This window comes from Balaenoptera musculus, chromosome 3 (assembly GCF_009873245.2).
Source record: "Balaenoptera musculus isolate JJ_BM4_2016_0621 chromosome 3, mBalMus1.pri.v3, whole genome shotgun sequence".
NCBI classification, from domain to species: domain Eukaryota; kingdom Metazoa; phylum Chordata; class Mammalia; order Artiodactyla; family Balaenopteridae; genus Balaenoptera; species Balaenoptera musculus.
The window spans coordinates 154,243,493-154,263,011 of record NC_045787.1 but is presented as its reverse complement, the minus strand read 5'-3'; the positions used below and the strand labels follow the sequence as shown (position 1 = coordinate 154,263,011).

Sequence of the window (19,519 nt, the reverse complement as noted above, 5' to 3'; positions counted from 1 at the left end):
GGGACATAATAATAATCTGATGCAAATCCTTGAGTTGTTCTGCAGAAACTAAGACCCCCACTCAGGTGGAGGATGGTGACTACATGCTGACAAGCAGGTAGACCCAAGACTGGTTGGAACCAGTGTTGGAACCAGATGTTTAGGATTCCTGAAACATCACCTTGTTACCTCATCACCAGCCAGCCAGAAGAAAGTCCACCAGCTGCTTACCCCAAATGCTGCCTTTAAAAACCTTTCCCTAAAATCCATTGGGGACTTTGGGCTTTTTGAGCATGAGCTGCCCATTCTCCTTGCTTGGCACCCTGCATACTTTCCTTCACCACAACTCAGTGTCAGTAGACTGATTGGCTTTGCTGCGACATGGATGAGTGGACCCAAGTTTGGTTTAGTAACAGGGTCTGCCAACTTAATAGTGAAAAATAAAAGTCTCACTTTATGTTTCTATTTCTTGGTAACTGGTTAGATTGTATATTTTTTCTCATGTCTATTCAGCATTTGCGTTTTCTCTGTGCGCTGACAAATTCCATGGGGGCAGGGGGTATTTTTCCGTTGTACTTTTCTGTTCCAAATTTTATGAATTCTTTGTATATTTGTGGCTGACATTTTCCTAGTTTGGTTATTTGCCTTTAATGGTTGTGCCTGCTTATTTTTCACACTCACTGGATTATCATGGCCTTTGCTCATTGACTTTTTTTTTCCCCCCCACTTTTCTCTCCACTGTGTTCCTAGTCTACCCAACAAATCAGCTAGGCTCGGCCTGAAGTGCTTTTCTCCTTCTAACCATTGCTCCACAGAACTAACCTCAGTTTGCCAGTCACACTTCCGACTGCCCATTTAGTGCATTATCAAGTCTATGCCAATGTAAACAAAGAGAATAAAGAGTGTCACTCATCACCCTGTTATAGAAAGAGGTAAGTTGCAACCCACTACAGTTGCCCACTGACAGTGTGCCCTGAGGGGAATTCAAGATGGGGGAAAAAATGATGAAACATTCTGCACTTTGGATTTACCAGGCCCCCAGACAGTTAAAATGCATATCTAAGGAATAATTTCAATGACCCCATATTCTTGCATCTTCTCATAGATAGAAAAACACTAAAATCAGTAACTTGAGATATCTGTTCTTTGTGATTAGCAGTAATCTTTTATCAAGATGTATGCTTGACTACAAGTATTTCCCACCCAAAACAATTCTTACATATACTGGCTCCTCCACTACCTCTTTGGACCAGTCCCTTCAGAGGTAAGGAGAGGCTGTGTGGATAAAGACAACCAGCTTGCCTTATCAGTAAACAAAGGATGTTGTGGCACCACAGCCACCCCAACTGTGCACCCTGAGGGGATTCAGAAAGGAGAAAAACAGGGTACTGGCCCTAGATAGTTAAGGTCCCTATCAAAGGAATGATTCCAATAAGCCCAGACTATTGCATCTTCCCATACATTAAAAAAAGCACTAAATTCATTAAGATGTCTGGTTTTCTTTAACAGTAACCTTTTGTTGTTCCAAACCTGGTTTTTGTTGCCAAAACTCCTATATACCTGGCTCCTGAGAGGCTCTCTTCCTGGCTTAGGTCCTTAGCAAGTCTGCCAAATAAAATGTAACACTCAACGTTTAGGTTGTGCATTTTCTTCAGTCAACAGCTATTTCCTGGCTACAGGCCTCAGTAAGGTCCCTGAATAAAACTTAACTTTTACGTGTTTTTTGTTAAGTCAACATCAGATTTAAAAAAAAACAAAAAACCCCCCACAAAACCAAAGAGCAATACCTAGGAAGATTTTGCACTTATGCGGAATAACAGACTCACTTTTAAAAAATTAAAAATTGCATTTTTTTAAAAACCACGTGCTTGGTTGTTTAAAACAACAAAAACAAAAACAAAAACATACCAGACCGCTCCTTCCCTAAACCTTTTTTGTTTGTCTTTTCTAAAGAAATGCTAACGAATTTCCTGGTATGGGCCTGGTGACTGGTAGCCCTGGGTCTTATCACAAGTCTTCACTCTAAATCAATGAGTTTCCTCGCCGCTGGATTCCCCATGCCTGAGGCTCAGGGGCGAACTGGGGACCTAAAGCCTGGGCTCCAGGTCGGACGTTGGCCACCCACGTGGGGTGGCCCTCACAGGACGTATTCCTCTGAGAGTCCACGCCGGACCTACGCACGCGGGGAAGGCCCACGCGGTTCGGTGCATGCAGAACGATTTCACGTGTGACGATGCACATGAGGGGTCCCACGCAGGCCGTATTCCAGCCCAGTCCCCACCCCGCGTGGGCGTTGCGCCCCGGAGGAGGTGCTTGCAGCTCAGGTCCTAGCAGCTTACAAAAAAGATGTTTAAAATGGATTTTTCAAATAAAACTGTTTCCCTTTCTCACACGAGTCATTTATGGGAGAAGTGACAATCCCTGTAAGATTTCAGCGTGCAAGGACGTGGGTCGGCCCGCGGGTGGGAGACTGAAGCGCGCCACTGCTAGCTGGGAGGGAGTGGAGTGTACACCGCTGCCAGGACCCAGGCGGAGTGTAGCGGCCTGTCAGCACCCGGGAGGCTGGAGTAGACCGCTGCCAGGACCTTGCGTGGAGCACACCGCTGCCAGGACCCTGCGTGGTGGAGCACACCGCTGCCAGGACCCTGCGCCGGGCGCCCAGCCATTCCAGTCGCCATTCTTGTCCTTCGTCCCTGCTCTCCATCCTTGTCCGCGCATCCCCGTCCTCGGCTCTCCGGCCGCGCTTTTCCTGCGTCCCGGTCCCCGGCATTCCCCCGTGTCTCCGGCCTCGCCAGCCCAGCCACCTGTGCTCCCCGGTCCGCGTCCCTGTCTGCGCCCTCTTCGAGGGCCCCGCCGCCGCCGCCCTGGCGCTTCCCGCGGGCCCAGCCGAGGCCGCCTGCGCCCTGTGCCAGCGCGCGCCCCGCGAGCCGGTGCGCGCCGACTGCGGCCATCGCTTCTGCCGGGCGTGCGTGGTGCGATTCTGGGCGGAGGAGGACGGGCCCTTCCCGTGTCCCGAGTGCGCCGACGACTGCTGGCAGCGCGCTGTGGAGCCCGGCCGCCCGCCGCTCAGCCGCCGCCTGCTGGCGCTCGAGGAGGCTGCCGCGGCGCCCGCGCGCGACGGCCCGGCCTCTGAGGCGGCGCTGCAGCTGCTGTGCCGAGCCGACGGGGGCCCGCTGTGCGCCGCTTGCCGCATGGCCGCGGGGCCCGAGCCGCCCGAGTGGGAGCCCCGCTGGAGGAAGGCGCTGCGCGGCAAGGTGCGCGCGGGCGGCGTCCCATGCGCTGCCCTTCCCCGGAGGGTGCCCTGACCCCCTTCCCATCCCCAGACTGCGCCCTGTTCCCCCTCCGTATTATCCGGTTGGCGCCCTGGTCCCCAATCTCCATCTTTTGGACGGTGCTCTGACCGCCGCCCCCACCCCCCACCATACCCCAGTTGTTGCCCTGTCCCTTTTGCTTTCTCTGTACGGTGCCCGGTACCCTTTCTCCCATCCCTGGACGGTGCCTTGTTCCCCCATTCCCTATCCCCAGTGGTTGCTCCCTCTCCACTCCCCTACCTTCGGAAGGTATCCAGTCCCCCTTTCCCCAGCCCTGGACTATGCCCTTTCTCCCCATCGTCCCCCGCTTCCCCCCAGGATGCCCCTGCCGCCTTCTCAGTGTTGTACTGCCCTGCCCCACCCCCCATGGGCAGACAGTCCTGCTGTGGGCCCCGCCCCCATGCCTTGCCCCTTTTGTGTTACTGCCCTGCCCTTGGCATGACGTCACGCTATGGTAGCCCTGCCCCAACGAGCAAAGTCCCCTCATAGGGGTCGGGACCTGAGGCTATCGGCCCCTCTGGGGTCCTGTGCACCCCGCTCCCATTCCGTCTTCTCCCGTGTCCCTTAACCTACTTTGTTCTGGAACCTTTTCCACTGTGCTTTCAGCCGTTACATGTGGCACTTGATTCTGGGTCGGAACCCGCCATCGGAGAGTCTGGTCACAGCTGGTGTCTCGGGATGTGTGTGTGGGGCTCAATTTTATTTCTTAGAGAATAAAGACAGCCAGGCCCCGGGAGTGGAAACAGTGTGGTCCCTGCCCACCAGAGGGGAGAGAGTAGCACGTTTGAGGGTACATGTGTCAGGGGTTGGGTCCTGGGGTCTCCTGGGTAAACAGTGGAGTGTAGCATCCAGGGGCTTGCTTGGGGCTAGAGCATGTGGCCAGGGGACTGGAGTTGGTCTCTCCTCCTGGTGAAGGACCCCACCTATCCAGTCAGTGCATGGAGCTGGGCAGGCCCTGGGTGTGGCCATCCTCACCCCAAAGAGACCACCCTCCATCCCTGCGCTGGGGAGAGTAACACTAAGGACCCCAATGGATGGTCTTGTGTACAGTTACCCTGTTGGATTCTTAGCACAAATATTTCTCTCAGACTGGAGAGAGCATAGTGGGTCACTAAGACCCCCCTCTCTGGCGCCTGCAGGGTTTTGAGGTGTCTGGTGGGCCAAGACCATGAACTGAGGCCTCTGGACCGTCGGACAGGGGATTCTGGTGGTGCAGTGTCCCTCTGGACTGGGCTTAGGTGGGCCCCAGACCTTCAGAAGTGGCCACACACCCCATAACCGGCATCTCTTTCCAGGAGAACAAGGGATCTGTGGAGATCATGAGGAAAGATCTGAACGATGCTCGGGACCTGCATGGCCAGGCTGAGTCCGCCGCTGCTGTGTGGAAGGCAAGTGGGGTGGGGTTGGAGTCCATGTGAACAAGGAAACGTGGCTGTGTACCCTGACCCTATTTGCCAGGGCCTTGGACCACAGCTGAGCACTGTACAGTCAGATGGTCAGGGGACTCTCCTCCCCTGAGGTGGTCGGTGGTGGGGCGGGGGCTCTCGGGGTAGCCCGAGGACACGGATATCCCTCCCTGCCACCCACCCATCCTGTAGGGACATGTGATGGACCGGAGGAAGAAGGCCCTGACGGACTACAAGAAGCTTCGGGCCTTCTTTGCCGAGGAGGAGGGGCGCTTCCTGCAGGAAGCAGAGAAAGAGGAAGGGTCCCTGGACGACGAGGATGAGGACCCAGCGGAGAGGTTCAGGTCCCTGCTGCAGGCTGTGTCGGAGCTGGAGAGGAGGCACCGCAACCTGGGCCTCAGTATGCTGCTCCAGGTGGGCACCCTGTCCTGGTGGCCAGGGGAGTGCAGAGGGGGCACAGATTCAAGAATTAGCAAGGTGGTAGCTTGCCAAGAGAGAAGCCTTAAGACCGCTGCCTCGCTTCCATTTGGGGCTGAATTTCAGGAATGAGTAATCCAGGAGACTCTCCAGCTTCCATGTGGGAAGGAACATATGCAGAGAGGGGGGACTTGCATCCCAATATTGAAGCACTGGGCCCCTGCCCTGTCCTGGGGCTCTACAGGTAGGAGCTGGCTGTGAGGTCAGGAGAGGCAGGGATCCTGGCGAGGATGGTGGTTGCCATGCCCTCATCCTGAATGTCCTCCTTTACACTGTGCCCTGAGGCTTTGCCTAAACCTGGAGATTCTGGGCTCTTTGCAACCCTGAGTCTGAGCCAGGAGCCAGGAGCCAGCAGCCTCTGTCTTCCCTCCTCTGAGCTGAGAGGTGTCATTTCACTTCTGGCAATACTGGTTAATCAGCTCCAAGTGGGTGGTGACTGTGGGTGAGGAGACGTGTGGGTCTGGTGGGGCTGGGTTCTCCAGTCACCTGGCTTCCAGGATAGAACCTAACTCACTCCTTCCCTCTCTTCCCATGCAGTGATGTGCTGCTTGCCCAGGCACCGGGCAGAGGAAGCTCGTTCCATCCCTGGCCTGAAGCAGCTCCTCCATCCGCCTCCTTCTGGACCCCCCTGTCATCCTTCAAGACACCCCAACCCTGAGTGTCTTCTCCTAGGTGTAGATGTGGGCTGTGAACTCTAAGTGCCCACCTTGAGTTGCTGAAGACAGTGCTCCTCAGAAGAGTGTTTGTGTTCCCTTTTCCTCTAGGTGTTCATGTTTCTAGGCTATAAACATTTCATTACAGAGATCTGTATTGGGGGTAAGTTAACCTAAGTGTATCCCAGCTCCATAAAGTTCTTTGCGCTGCCCCAAGTCTTGTCAGATTTGCCGGGGTCTCCATGAGCTGTGGTCGTCACCTCCAGGAGGCCTGGGCTGTCCAGACCTGACACCCGCCCCATTTAAATGCAGCCTGTAACGGGGCTGCTCCACCGGACATGCACACCCAGGCCCACAGACCCCCACCCATGCATTGGGCATAGCAGTTAAGGTTGAATTTGGGGTGAGTGTCAAGGGAAAGGAATGTTCAGGGTGCCTGGGTGAGGAGGGCGGGCAGATCAGACCTGTTGCATAAATCTACATCTACAGCTTGAGGTCTATCCGCAGAAACGTGAGAACCTTGAGGTCCTCATGGAGTCTGTGTGTCAGGGGCAGTGCAGACTTGCTGGCCATATCCTCCAGGCTCTGTCCCTGCTCTGTCTCCGAGGGTGTCTACTCAGCCGGCTCTCATTTCTCTTCTCCATCTTCTATCCCTTGGATGCCAGTGGTTTCCCAGGAACCTGCCTTAGCATCACCCTCTATCTGCCCTGTCTGCCTGCCTGTCCCTCACTGACCCAGGAGTTTTTCCTGGGGCGGGAGGAGCAATCTCAGGCTCAGGCCATCTCCAGGCCTCACCTTGGTGTTTCATTTCCCTGTACCTCTGGCTTCCCTTCATATTTCCTCTGCTGGACGAATTTAGCAAAACCTCTTAGTAGTAGTGTCATTGTGTAGATTCCTCCAAAAGACAAAACTGCGGCGCAAAGTGACAAGGTCACGGGGTCCAAGAATTGACACAGACAGGCGTTAAGGATGGTGGGTGGGGCTGTGAGTCGTTCCCAAAAGTGCAGCTTTATGATCGATGGCCTGTTTCTGGACGAAGCCTTTCAGACTTGGGAGTCACTGGGCTTTGGTGCTGCTGGCCTCTTGTGTTTCTGTGAGCTTGGAGGCGACCTGCCTGGCTGGTAGCCGGCGCTTACAGAGCCCACTAAAGAGGGCTCACTTCAACCAGTTTGCTTGGCATCCCTCCTCCCATATATCTTCTCTCCATGCCCTGGCTGGTCTCTGAGGAGGCACTGTGTCTGCACTGCCCCATGTTGGGGGTCTGTGGGTTGGACCTCTCCCTGATGAGCCCTCCACCTCCTGCTTCTGCTGAGTGAAATTGGGGAGCTGCTCCAGTTTCCCGCAGCTGGAGATCCAGCTACCCGCTTTCCTCCTCTGCAGAGATCTGCTGGGAGGCCTGTCCTTTCTGCTCTCAGTTGGCTGCCTGGAGACGGATGTGCTAGACAGGGCTGGGGTGCAGGCCAGAAAGGTGGTACCCCCCTGGGTGCCCAGTGCTGGGGAGAGATGGGAGGTTCTGATACCAGCATGGAGTTGCTTGCTTTCTGATGGTATGTGGATAGAATTCTCAGCGCATGAGCTGTCTCTCCGTTTCTCTCACATACTCTCTACATAAGAATGACAAGCAGAGGGTGGGAAAAGCTGCCTGGTTGTATATGGGAGAGTGATGGGTTCATCCTCTTGGCAAGCTGTAGGACCTTGGCCGAGTAACGCTAATAAATAATCCTGACTCCTCAGATCAGGGGTAGCACTAGGGGTGCCTCTGGCCCCCTCCCTGGCTCCAGTTTGAGATGCAGTGGGGACACAGGAGGGAGCTGCCGGCCTGTGTCTAGGAGGCCAGGAATGTCTCCAGCATGGATGGCCTTTGATTCCAGTAAGATTTGGCTTCTCGCTTAGCAGCTCCTCTGAATGTCCAGTGGTGAAAGTTCTGTGTTGCCTGCTGGGCTGTACAACCGATCCCTGCCATTTCCTCACTGAAGTCAGCTCCCACCCTCTGCTCCCTGCTGACTGGTCACAGTGGCCTCTCCATTGTGGGCCCTTGTTCTCTGTGGAATAATGTTCCTCTTCCAGACACCAATGTATCCCATGGCCCCAGGCACACAGATACTTCTATCAGGGAGGGCTCAGAGGTCACTTTCAGTAGTTGACTAGACAGTACACTGTGCTACCATATGACGTGGCAATTCCAGCCCTGGGTTGGCGAGCCAAAGGGATGCCAGCATGGTCCATGAGGTAATGTGCACGGGACGGCTACTGAATCTTGTTTGCAGCATCAAGAAGCTGGAGGTGACCCAGGTCCCTGTTACTGAGGTAGCAGAAAGGTGGATATGGGGGATACCAGCATGGGGAGCAGTGCAGTAGAACTGTTTCTGCCAACATGACATGGGCACAGGGATGCCCCAACCTGATTTTCATGTCCAAGAGGTGCGGAGAACTCCAGGGAAGCTGGTCTGCTGACTACGTCCTTGATGCAGATGTAGCTTTTTCCCAGGGTATGACCTGCTGGGGAGGGTGGGGCAGACCTCACGGCTATGGCCAGTCCTGAGGCTGAGCTCTGTGCAGACCTATGGATTGAGGCCCATTCCCTTGCCATTGTTGGTAGGATGTCCCCCTAGCGCTGCCCTGCCATGGGGGAGGGGGGGGTTCAAGGAACACAAGAACTACACCCACAGCGGTTTGATGAGAATGCTGCCATTGCTTTTCTGCCACCAGCTGACAGGCTGAGGACTGTCTGGTGTTGGGAATGGTTTTCTCAGGTGAGATGGTTGGACTTATAAAAATGCCTCCTCTACTCAACCAAGTGTCCCATGGCCAGAGTCAGCACAGACAGGTGGAGCAGTAGAAGATGTCTGCAGCGCCCAGACCAACGTGGTTCGTACCAAAACTGCAAGGAGCTCCTGCAAATTGTGAAGAGCCAAAAGTGACTGGAGTAAAATAACACAGCAGAGGTGTGGACAAGCAAGTGCGTAAGAGGAACCAGAGGGCTCAGAAACCCAGGAGGAGATGCTCAAACTCCTTAGTTTTTGGAGCAATCACATGTCTATAAAAGTAATGACTCACACTGTTGGGCTGATGGAGATGGGAAAGCTGCCACCATTTGTCCCGTGCACTGCTGCTGGGTTCTGCTGCCAGGTGTCATCAGATTTAGGGCATGATGACCCTGGACCCAGTGACCCACTCACAGGTGTTCCTTAGTTCTCTCCAGGCCCACAGGGGGATGCACACTCAGGCGTCCTCGGCACCGTTGTCTTGGGGGTGGGGAAGACGAGCGCCAGTGCCCCTCAATGGGGGAGGTGGAAGGTCAAACGGGGGATGGAGGCTATAGAGTATGCTGAAGCCCAGAGATACAGAGGAGCTTGGCACATAGAAACATAGTGGAGCTTAGGGCACAGAGCTGTGGCACTATGCTGCAAACAAAGTGAAGTATAAAACAGCACTGTTTACCTAAACTTAATGTGTGCACATAGAACACTTCATGGAAGAATGCTTCAAAGTGATAAGTGGAACCCATTAGGGTAGTTTCCTACTGGAGTGGGAAATCCTATTGGAGTGGGGAATAGCAACAAACAAAAGGTAAAGAACCAAGGTGACACACAGCACTGTGGGGTGGAAAATGGGAAGGGGAGATTCTTTGGTCATCCGGAGACCACCCTAACTCAGGACTTGATGTTAGGGAAGGAAGTTAGATTCCAGGGTACTTCAAGTCACTTTGGGGTGTCTATAGTAGCTAGCTAGTTCTGTAACTAGCTCCCTATCAAATCTGGGTGTCTGGGTGTGTGTGAAAGGAGCCTTAGAAGTTTGGGAACATTAAGGTGGTATGCATGCTGGAAAAAGTTGGAGGCCCCATATATGAAAAGAATACTTTTCTTATTTTAATGTGCAAGCACGCTGGTTCGATCTTACAGACTCAGTGGGTGTCTGGCCATCCACCTCATTCAAATTTCAGGGGACCTTCCTCCAGATTCTCATTCTGAGACTTCCAGAGGCTGTGCCCTCCCACCTTGGAGGGTCTTCATTTCTTTTTACTTGTTTATCGAGCTCCAGTGATGGCAGCTTAGAAGCCCTCTGCTCTGGACCTCTGTGCTTCATTCTCCCTTGGGTGTGGGAGGAGTGGAGTCAACTGTTCTCACATCGTGTTCAAAAATGGCCTCAGTGCACACCTAGTGTTTTCTCAAGGGAAGGCTGGTGCCTGGGAGGGGATGAAATGCCACAAACTAGGTAACAGCTGAACTTACTCAGAAAGTGAGGTTCCCACAGGTATCATGCTGGGCAGAGGGAAGCACTCTGTGGGTGCCCCAGAGGCCACCCGACTCCTCTTCAAGTCAGGTGGTACAAAGTTGAGGTGCTTCATTTCCTAACTGAATCTTAGTCAATTTGGAGATGGATAATTTAAATGAGACAAAAATCCTTACGGCTTTTTTTTTTTTTTTTTTTTAAGATAACCTGTTGGACTCTAGGGGTTTATTAAACCTTCGTTCCTGAAGACGGGTGTGCTAATGAGCCACTTCTACTAGACAAACAAGTCTTCAAGTATTTGTAAAACTATTTAGAAATGAAAAAATGTGCATTAAACATTGTCATCAATACAACACATGATCGAGTAAGTCAATCAGTCAGAATTAAACTTTCACAGGCCACGGTAACAATTAAGGAAGAAAGGAGTCTGCGGGAAAGGCAGCCACGAGAGGTTGCTCGGGTTGTTTTGTGAAAAACAAAAAAAGTAGGCAGATTTGAAAAGAAGTCAATAGAAAACCGAACACATTGGTCACAGATACAAAGACTCCTCACGTCCCCTATTTGTCAGTACAAGACTCTCCTTTCGTAAAATTTCTCAATCCCGCATCTTGGATCAACCACTGATTTCGTTCAGTGACCGAGAATGGTGTCTCTTCCTCCGCACGAGCAACCTCTCGTGGTTGCTTTTGCCACAGCCTCCTTTCTTCGTTAATTGTAAAGATTTCATCCTCACGCTTAGGCTGCCAGACACCACCCGTCTGCCTCTAGAGAGCGAGCAGGTCTGCGGGGGCTTCCCCGGCACCTTGACCCGGGGCTAGGCTGACCTCAGGGCTGACCGCGCCTCTGCGGAGATCTGGCCATCCACGCGTTCCGCCACCTCCAGGGGTCTGGCGCCCACCAGTAAGGCGACATTCTTGGGCAAGGCCAGCCTGTCGTGGGTTCGGTTTTTCTGCGGCTCCTGGAAGGCCACTCTCGGCCGCAGCCCGGCGGGGCATCTCGCGCTCCCCCTGTCCCGTAGGGGCCACCAGCATCGGAGGAAACCGGAGAGTGAATGGGGATCTCAGGAGTGTGGCCTAGCCAAAACGCCCACTCCCCTGCCTTCCAGCCGGCAGAGGCAACCGGGCAGCCCTCAGCCCCCGTAGACAGGACAGTCAGCAAGGAAGCGCATACACGAGCGCACAAAGCACAACACTGCGTTCTGCGCCCTGACTCCCGGGCCGCATGCAAATGAAGCGACTTTTCAGGGCTCGTCTGATTGGACAAGCCACAGAGCTGGTAGCGGAGGAGCCAGTGGGGCTACGAAGCTGCCGAGCGCCTTTATCCTATTGGTGGTCGCAGCATGCGGCAGCGTGCTCCCCGAGTATAAAAGCTACCGGCCGGCGGTTGATTCAGAGACGTCTGGTTGTCAAAGCAGGGAGGTGCGCGCCACCTGCTGTTGGCCATCCGCAGCGGCTAGGAGCTCAACAAGCTGCTAGGCCACGAGCCCATCGAGCAGGGTGGTGTCCTGCCCAGTATCTAGGCCGTCCTGCTGCAACACCAAAGGCTCTTTTCAGAGGCACTCACGTAGCCAGGAAAAGAGCTATGATATATCATTTCCTCTTTCCTCTGCCCTTATCCTTTCTTGCCTCTGTGCAACTGAAGTCTGAGAGTCAAGGTTAGTGCACGAGCTGGCAATGGCCCTGGCCCTTAAGTAGGAAAGGTGCCTATCACCGTTGGCCACAGCAGGCACCTTGGACCTGGACCATGGAAGCACGTTTTGTGCCTTAGTCCTCTGCGAGAATGCTGTGTGGGGTCGGAGGCACACATGGATATGTTGTATCAGGGGTATGGAACAGGTTTCCTGGGGGCCCCGTCTGAGGGATACCTTCTGTGGCCCAGAGCCCTCTGGTTTGCAGCAGGCACCGAGCACCTGGGCAGAAGTCATCCCTGGGAAAGAGCTTGGCTCAGTGTGGGCTCCACCCTCCTACTGCTTCACACAGACCTTTACCGCCAGTGCTTCTTTTAATGACCCCATCTAGGACATAAAACTTTCTGTTAGCTTGTGATGGGGTTCAGGACACACTACAGCTGAACATGGCACCTTGGCATATTGAATATCTTAAGCTGAGGAGTTTGAGAAAATGGCAGAAGAAGGAAGGTCACTCTGACCTCCCCCCACCTCACCCTTCTCCCATAGACCATAAATCCACACTTGAGACATGCCCTCCCAATACCCAGAGGAAAGGAGCATCCTAATCTCCAAAGACAAAGGGACTCTGACGAGAATCTGAACAAACAGGCCTTGCTAAGTTTCCTGCAGTTCACTACACTTACCTCATCTTCCTTACCTGTCATATTTACCCACAGCTATCTACTCTTCATCAAACTCAGCATAAAATACTCAGGTCTAAGGAAAACCTTTCCCTCCTGTTTCACTCACTTGCCTTCTTTTCCCCATCACGTTGTAAATTATACCACAAAGAACCCTAACTAGGTAGAGCTGGTCCTTCAAAGTGGCCATGGCCTGAAGGAAGTATGGCACAAATGACCCCAGAGGTGAGACCTAATCCAGTCTCCTGGAGTCTTGGCCCAGTACTGCCTGTGGAGTCCATGTGCCCTGTTGGGATGAGGGAGGCAAAGCAAGGGGGGAGAAAGGTAAGGCCAGAAAATGTGTGAGCTAACAAGATGGTCTTTTGTGCAGAAGGGCCACAGTTGTTTCTACTAGGATGCAGAAGCTGCCGTCCAGGCAACCTTCCTCTGTTCTGCTGATTTCCAGTCCCTGGTCACACAAGTGTCTGAGCTCTTCCAGAATCTTCCCCTCACTTGGGATGTGTGTTGGCTGATTCTGAATTTCGACAGAGCCTGAGAAGTTTGTAGGTGCCTGTTTGCTAGTGTGGGGAATTAGCTAAGAAAGAGAGAAGGTGGGGCAGCTTTCCTGAGTCCCTGGACAGCTCCTCACTGGAATCAGATGATGCTTCTTTTACCCCCTCCTTCCAGGCCCAGGGGTGGGGACTGCTCTCCCATTGCTAGTGTCTGGGGACCTCAGTGTCCCTTGTCCAGTCCCTTATCCATCTAAAGATTAGGAACATGCACTTCCATTACAGCCTCTTCACCTACTCCATTGGGATGAAGTGCTTCTTGTTGGAATCCTGTCTGATTCATCAGGAAACTCTCTTTGAATGTGTATAATTTAGGAAAATTTTAGGTATATTAAAATAGTGTGGGTGTAATTTTTTCTTTCTCCTTTTATTTATAATTTATTTTTCAAAATGTATGGCTCACTTTAGTTTTACCTGTTAGTAAAAGAGTTTTGTAGCTGTATGTGCTTTTGTGTGTGTATGTGTGTGCATGTGTCTGTCCTCAGGGGAAATTTTTTATTTTGACTGCATAAAATTTAGAAAATTTTAAAGAACACGGTGTTAAACAAAACAATAAAGTATAAAAAATACTTATGGCTGCTTTAATTTACAATTTCTTCATATAGTTACATAACTATAGTGCCTTGTATCTGCATTGTCCTTGTGTGTGTGTGTGTCATTAAGGGAAATCTTTATTTTGACTGGAAAAAAAATTTAGAAATAGTTAAACAGCAAATATTATTTAAACAAAATAACAAAATATAAAAATACAAGAAAAAACATATGATAGCAAAATGTCAACTGCCCTAAATTAATCTATGAATGTAAGGGTTAAACCAATAAAAACATTATGAAGTTTGAATGCTGTTGTTGTTTGCATTTCTTTTTTTGCCTTGTTTTTTAAAAACCTATCAAATTTTATTTAGGAATTCCCTGGTGGTCAAGTGGTTAGGACTCTGTGCTTCCACTGCTGGGGGCCCGATTTCCATCCCTGGTTGGGGAACTAAGATCTCACAAGCTGTGTGGCGTGGCCAAAAAATAATTTTATTCAGGTAAATTTAATATACATTTATAGTAACAGCTATTAGCATACAAATTGGTTTTTATTATTTAAACATCTCTACCATGTCAAATTTCACTGATGATTGTAGTAAATAGCAATTCTTTATTAAAATTTAATAAAGACCTATGTATTTCTAGAGGGTCTCATGACCTGGAACTATGTACTCATAAGAATTATATTAAACAATTTTTTTATTTTAAAAATACTATCTTACAATTATAGTACTATATCAAACTTCAATAAGAACTTTTGCAGCATCAATTAAATAATAGAAGGTAAACTAAAGAGAGGAATCAAAATGACTTTAGGGAAGAAAGCACAGGCAGGTGTTCTGCTGTAGTTGAGGGTGTCCAGGGCCTGGCTGCTGTGAAGTTGAGCCAAACCTGCATGTGGCCCTGGGTCCCAGAGTGCTCTCAGCATGACCCTTCTCTCTCCTGGGGACCCAGGGGACCCCCTGTTCTTTCTGGGCCTCTGTGGGCTGTAGGTGGAGCAGGAGGAGCATAAGGCCCACTTGGGAACTTGGACTTGAATTTAGCCAGCGTTTCCCTGGCTGATCATTCTCTTTCCTCAGCTTGTGGAGCTTTCTCTCCATCAACAGAACTACCATCCTGCTTTCCTGAACTCTTTTCTCATACAAGAGTTTCTTCTTTTGATAGGAGGAAGTGGTTCTCTCAAATTCTGTGCCCACGTCTTTAGTCAACTTCTTGTAGAGTTGCTGATCTGACATGTGGAGTTCAGGCTCCTGCACACTTTAGGAAGTTTCTTCTCAGTTTCTACAGAGTGTGCTCCCTCCTCATTTGACTTTCTCTCAATTTGTGTGACATCTTCTTCTTGTAATTCAGGCTGATTTTGAAGCTTCAGCTGGAGCTTCTGAATCTCACTTTCAAGCTGTGAATTTTCAAGCTGCAAAGTTGCTCTCTCAGTTTGGAGACTTGTTACTTGTCTTATAAGCTCTTCAATCCCTTGGTTTTCTTCCAACAATTCTCTGGATAGTTCTTTATCTCTTTTGGGCCTACCTAAAGGGCCATGTGTGTTACTGTCATCAATGATACCTTTCTGATTGACTTCTGATGGAGGAACAGGGCAAACACCATTTTTTGCTCTCTTTCCCTCTACTTCTGAGTTTCCATCATCTGGGTGACCTCTAATAAGGTTAAGAAGACGGATCATCTTCAGCATGGTCTGGCCAGTGTCTTTAATTGGCTCACTTGATCTATAACAGCTTGTTGCATCCATACATTTGAGAGCTCCAGTCTTCTTTTCTCCTCTGTCGTTTCCTGCATTCTCTGCTTCCATCTTGTAATTTCTTTGTTGAGCCATTCTGGACTTTCCTGAAGATCAGTGTTATTGTTACAATTGTATGTTATTTTCTTCCCAGGTTGTTCTCCATTACCATGTGATGCTTGACACCATTACAGTAAAGAATTTGCTTACAATGGAAATGGATGTTAGTAGTGTATGAGGGTCAGAAACTACAGGGTTTCAAGAGATAATAGTGTTGCTTGTTGCTTGAAGGTCCTGGACGAACCTCCCCTTCTACGCTTAGGTTTTCTCACAGGTAAAATAGGACTATTACAGGTACTCGTACAATGGATAACAAGGCCTTGAGCCTTGTAATATTCTACTATGGGCTTTATACCTTGAAGGGCTTCTTTACTATAGGCTATTGATTAATTCAATTTGAGAGATCTATTTGAATCTTGATGAGAGGTGTGCTGTGAATTTTGCCAATATCAGTTGAAGGTTTTGGAACAAATGATCAGTGTTTCCACAATCAACCCTAGTACACTCAGAGATGGAGCAAATAAAAGATGTCAAAGGGAAATTTAATTCACCTGGTTGGCTGCTTTTATGATCTACTGTCAAATTCTAGAATTATTTCCCCCTTTTGTAAGAAAGAAGTTTTGGCATATTTCTCTAAAGGCTCAGCCTAATAAATGTGTAGAAGCAGAGGAACTAATGAAAAAATGGTGTATTATCTCTTAAAGGGCCTAAACAAGTGGGTAGGTTCATAGACAGGAACATTTTGAGGTTCATTAGAGACTTCCACTATTTGAAATGTTCAGTACTCTGAGGCAGGGGCTGCGTCATTTTTCTTAAATGTTGTTTTACTGTATTTATTGAGACACAGTTGTGAGCAAAGTAAAATCATGAAGATTATTTTTTTAAACCAGCCATAAAATCTGTAGAGACACATAGTAGCTTAGTGTTTGCCTGGAGTTGGAGTGGAAACAGGGATTGGCTGCACTGGGCAGGAGTTTCTTTCTGGGGTGGTGGAAATATTCTAAAATTGCATTGTGGTGTCAATTAGGACTGGGAAGAGATTGATCCCCAATCTGGACAAATGTTTCTGTGATTAAGAGGGAAGATTGGGAAGAGCCTCTGTAGTTCCTCAGAGCCTCAGGATTGAGAATTAGGAGGACGTTGGGAAGGCTAGTTAAAGGCCTGAAGGTACCTGAAGCACTTAAATTTGTAACAGTCTCTTTTCCAGTGTCCTGGATCTTTGGAATGATAGCAGAAACTAGGAGGATTTTGGTTTCATTTAGTGGTCTTCATTTGCCAGAGTTGAAGATTAAGAATTTTAGTGTCTTTATTATAGGTAACTCATCTAGAGTGTGAGAGGGCTTGTTTGCCAGATTAACTAAATCTGGAGTAGACATCATTTCCCATTCCATTCTAATCCTTTTTACCAGAAGGGAAAGATTCCTGTTCAGCCCATTAATAAACAGTTAAAACCTACCGAGAAGGAATCAACATCTGAAGGAAAACCAGAATTTTCTTTAAAAATAATCTGAAGTTGATTATAATAGTCATGAATAGATTTGTCAGATTTTTGTGTGGAACCTTGAATTTTGTTTCAATCAACAGGTTTTGGAAAAGCCTTAGGAATTGCTTCATGAAATTCCTCCAGCCTGATTATATAGTAAGTTAGGGTGCTGGTGTTCCAGTTGCAATCCTGGAGACCTTTCAGGATTTTCCCAATTAGTGGTTTTTAACCGATACTGGGCCTGGCCTTCACCAATAAGCATGGGAATTAGCTGATATAAGTCAGAGAAACCAGGCTGATAAGTTTGAAAGACTATATTAAATTCCACAGCAAATCTACAAGAATATTTGGCTACTTTGGGAAAATCTTTGACTATGCCTCACAGTTCAGCTTTAGTCCAGAGTATATAAGAAATTAAGAATTTAGACTCTGGATGCTCAGAAGGCTTAATTTTAATAAGATAGGTTCTGATAGCTTAAAGGAAAGGAGGTGGGGAAAGTTTCAGGGAAAAAGGGAAGTTCAGTGAAATAATTAGTATGAGGGAACTGAGGGTATAGAGGAGGTGCAAGTGGTATAGAAGGGAAGGAGGAAGGAGGGACCTGTCAGAGGCAGGGCCTGACCATGAGAAGCCAAGGGAAGAAAAAGATAGCACCAGAGGTGGAGCCTAAGACAAAGAAGCTGGGGGAAAAGGAACATGAGGCTTTGGAAGCCATTTTATTTTTCTTTAATCATTTGTTTGCCTCAGTTAATTTTAAAATCTTACTTTGCAGAGAGAAAATTTTAGGCTCCTGATAATATTTGGAAGCCTCAAAACACCAGTCGAAATAAGCATTCAATTCAGTTTGGGAAGTTTTAGAGCTTTTGTTGTCCAATTCAGTTTTTAACAAAGGAAATTTGGGGATTTCAAAAGTTCCCCATATTGGCCATTGATGCTCTAAATTGCCTTTGGTTAGGTCGGTCCATTTAGTTAGAGTTGTGCATGAGGAAGGACTGCAGTTTTTAAGCATAAAATCAGCCCTCCCTTGTAGGAAGAGCATCCACAAAATATTTTGATTGATAACTGGATGTCATTTGTAAGATATTTTTCTCTAGAGTAAAATAATAAATTTTAAACACCCTACACAGCTCAAGAAGCTTCAGCAATTCAAATAGCTTAAACACCCTGTAGGCCTAATTCCAGACAATTCTAAGGGAACTACCTAGTCCTGAGTATTCAGGCCCCAAAGCTGCTCAGCACAGCTCTAGTGGAACAGCCTAATTCCAAAGGAGTCAGGTCGAATGCTTAATAGCACAGTTCCACTAGGAACAGACCCTGTTCCAAAAGGAATCCAGCCAAAGGCTAGTGCAGTTCCAATTAGAACAGAGTGATTTCAAAAAAGTCAGGCTGAAATGACAAACAAGTACTCACAGACAGAACAAGACCTTAACCAGAAAGCACAAAGCCTCAAAATAGATCCTGAATAAAATCTGGAGAACTTCAAAATGAGACAGGAGGGAAGATGGCAGGGCACAACCCTTAAAGAATGACACAGCCATTGAGAAAAAGAGGATAGAACTGATTAGGCCCAGAATGGCAGAAGATTTGACTTCCAGTAGACCTTGAGCCCTGTTATACACTCACTGTAATACATTAGCATGCAAATGACACACCTACAGACACCATGACAGTTCCAAGCCTGACCATAAAAGCCAAAAAGTGGGCAGTAGCCCAATTCCTGGAAATCCCCACCCCTTCTCCAAAATAGTTGAAATTATCCTCCCACTCCTTAGTTTATGAAATTACCCAGTCCATCAAAACTAACCACCCCATATTTCAGAGCTGCTCTCACCTTCTGAGACAGACAGCATTCTGCCTATGGAATGTGTATCTCTCTCAATAAACCTGCTTTCACTTTACTATGGCTCACTTTTGAATTCTTTCCTGCATAAAGCCAAGGACCCTCACTTGGCAGTCTGTTCCAGGAACTTGACTGAGACCTGGGACATAACCATCCTCTTGTGCCCCATTTTCCTGCAACATCTTTACATAGGAAGAGGAGGAAAGTGGTCTTCTCTCCCTCCCCACTTTTCCTTTGATTATAAAAATGTAGACCACTTAGTTCTCAGGGTAGAGCTCTCTTGTCTGCCTGCTTGTATCCTTCACAAGCATCTTATATTAATAAATCTACTTCTTACCTACCACTTTGCCTCCTGCTGCATTCCTTCTGCACTGAGACATAAAGAATATGAGCTTCATTAAGTCCTGAGACAAGTTGTGTGATTTCAAAAATGCAATAAGTGTGGAAGCTGAGATACAGGAGAAAGACCCTCAAACTCCAGGGTTGGCAAGAAAAGCAATGAGCAACAATGAGGTAATGCGCCTGTTTGCTCACCAGCTTTGGAGTCATCTGGGTTCTTCTCTGGGTCCCCATATGGACCACCAAAATGTTAAACAAATAAACCGCCAGTTACTTCTTCAGTAAAAGTGGGCTTATTTGGGGTCAGCAAAGAATTGCAATTTGAGGCCTACAACCACCAAAAACCATGTGCAAGCCCCTTGCAACAAGAAGGGGAGAATTCTTTTTAGGGGAGAAAAGTATATTGGGAGGGCTATAGCAAACAAAGAGTCCATGGGAGGAATTGGGAGTTCAAAGTACAGTGGCTTTTCATTAGCTGAGTTGTGACAGTATCTCATTGGTAGAACTCTTGCCAGTCAAGAAGAGCAAATCTTTCTTCTTCTGTTGGGCTCTGCTATCATCATAGGGCATGAGAACTCCCCCATTCTAGCCTCCCAACTCTATTTTAATTGAAGTT

The 19,519-nt window shown here is 48.8% G+C and overlaps 1 protein-coding gene across 1 annotated transcript; it reads left to right on the top strand.

Annotated features, from left to right (window-relative positions):
• The first annotated feature begins 2,036 nt into the window (after window positions 1-2,036).
• On the top strand, window positions 2,037-6,051 carry RNF187 (ring finger protein 187). Its single transcript, XM_036847319.1, has 5 exons — window positions 2,037-2,084; window positions 2,520-3,233; window positions 4,586-4,678; window positions 4,889-5,110; window positions 5,711-6,051. The coding sequence occupies exons 1-5, from the start codon at window positions 2,037-2,039 to the stop codon at window positions 5,711-5,713; spliced, it is 1,080 nt and encodes a 359-aa protein (XP_036703214.1). The 3' UTR covers window positions 5,714-6,051.
• The last annotated feature ends 13,468 nt before the right edge of the window (window positions 6,052-19,519 follow it).

Coding starts and splice junctions, on each gene's coding strand:
- RNF187 (XM_036847319.1), top strand. CDS start 2,037: ATGCCTGAGGCTCAGGGGCGAACTGGGGACCTAAAGCCTGGGCTCCAG. Junction 3,234..4,585: donor GGAAGGCGCTGCGCGGCAAG/GTGCGCGCGGGC, acceptor ATCTCTTTCCAG/GAGAACAAGGGATCTGTGGA. Junction 4,679..4,888: donor CCGCCGCTGCTGTGTGGAAG/GCAAGTGGGGTG, acceptor CCCATCCTGTAG/GGACATGTGATGGACCGGAG.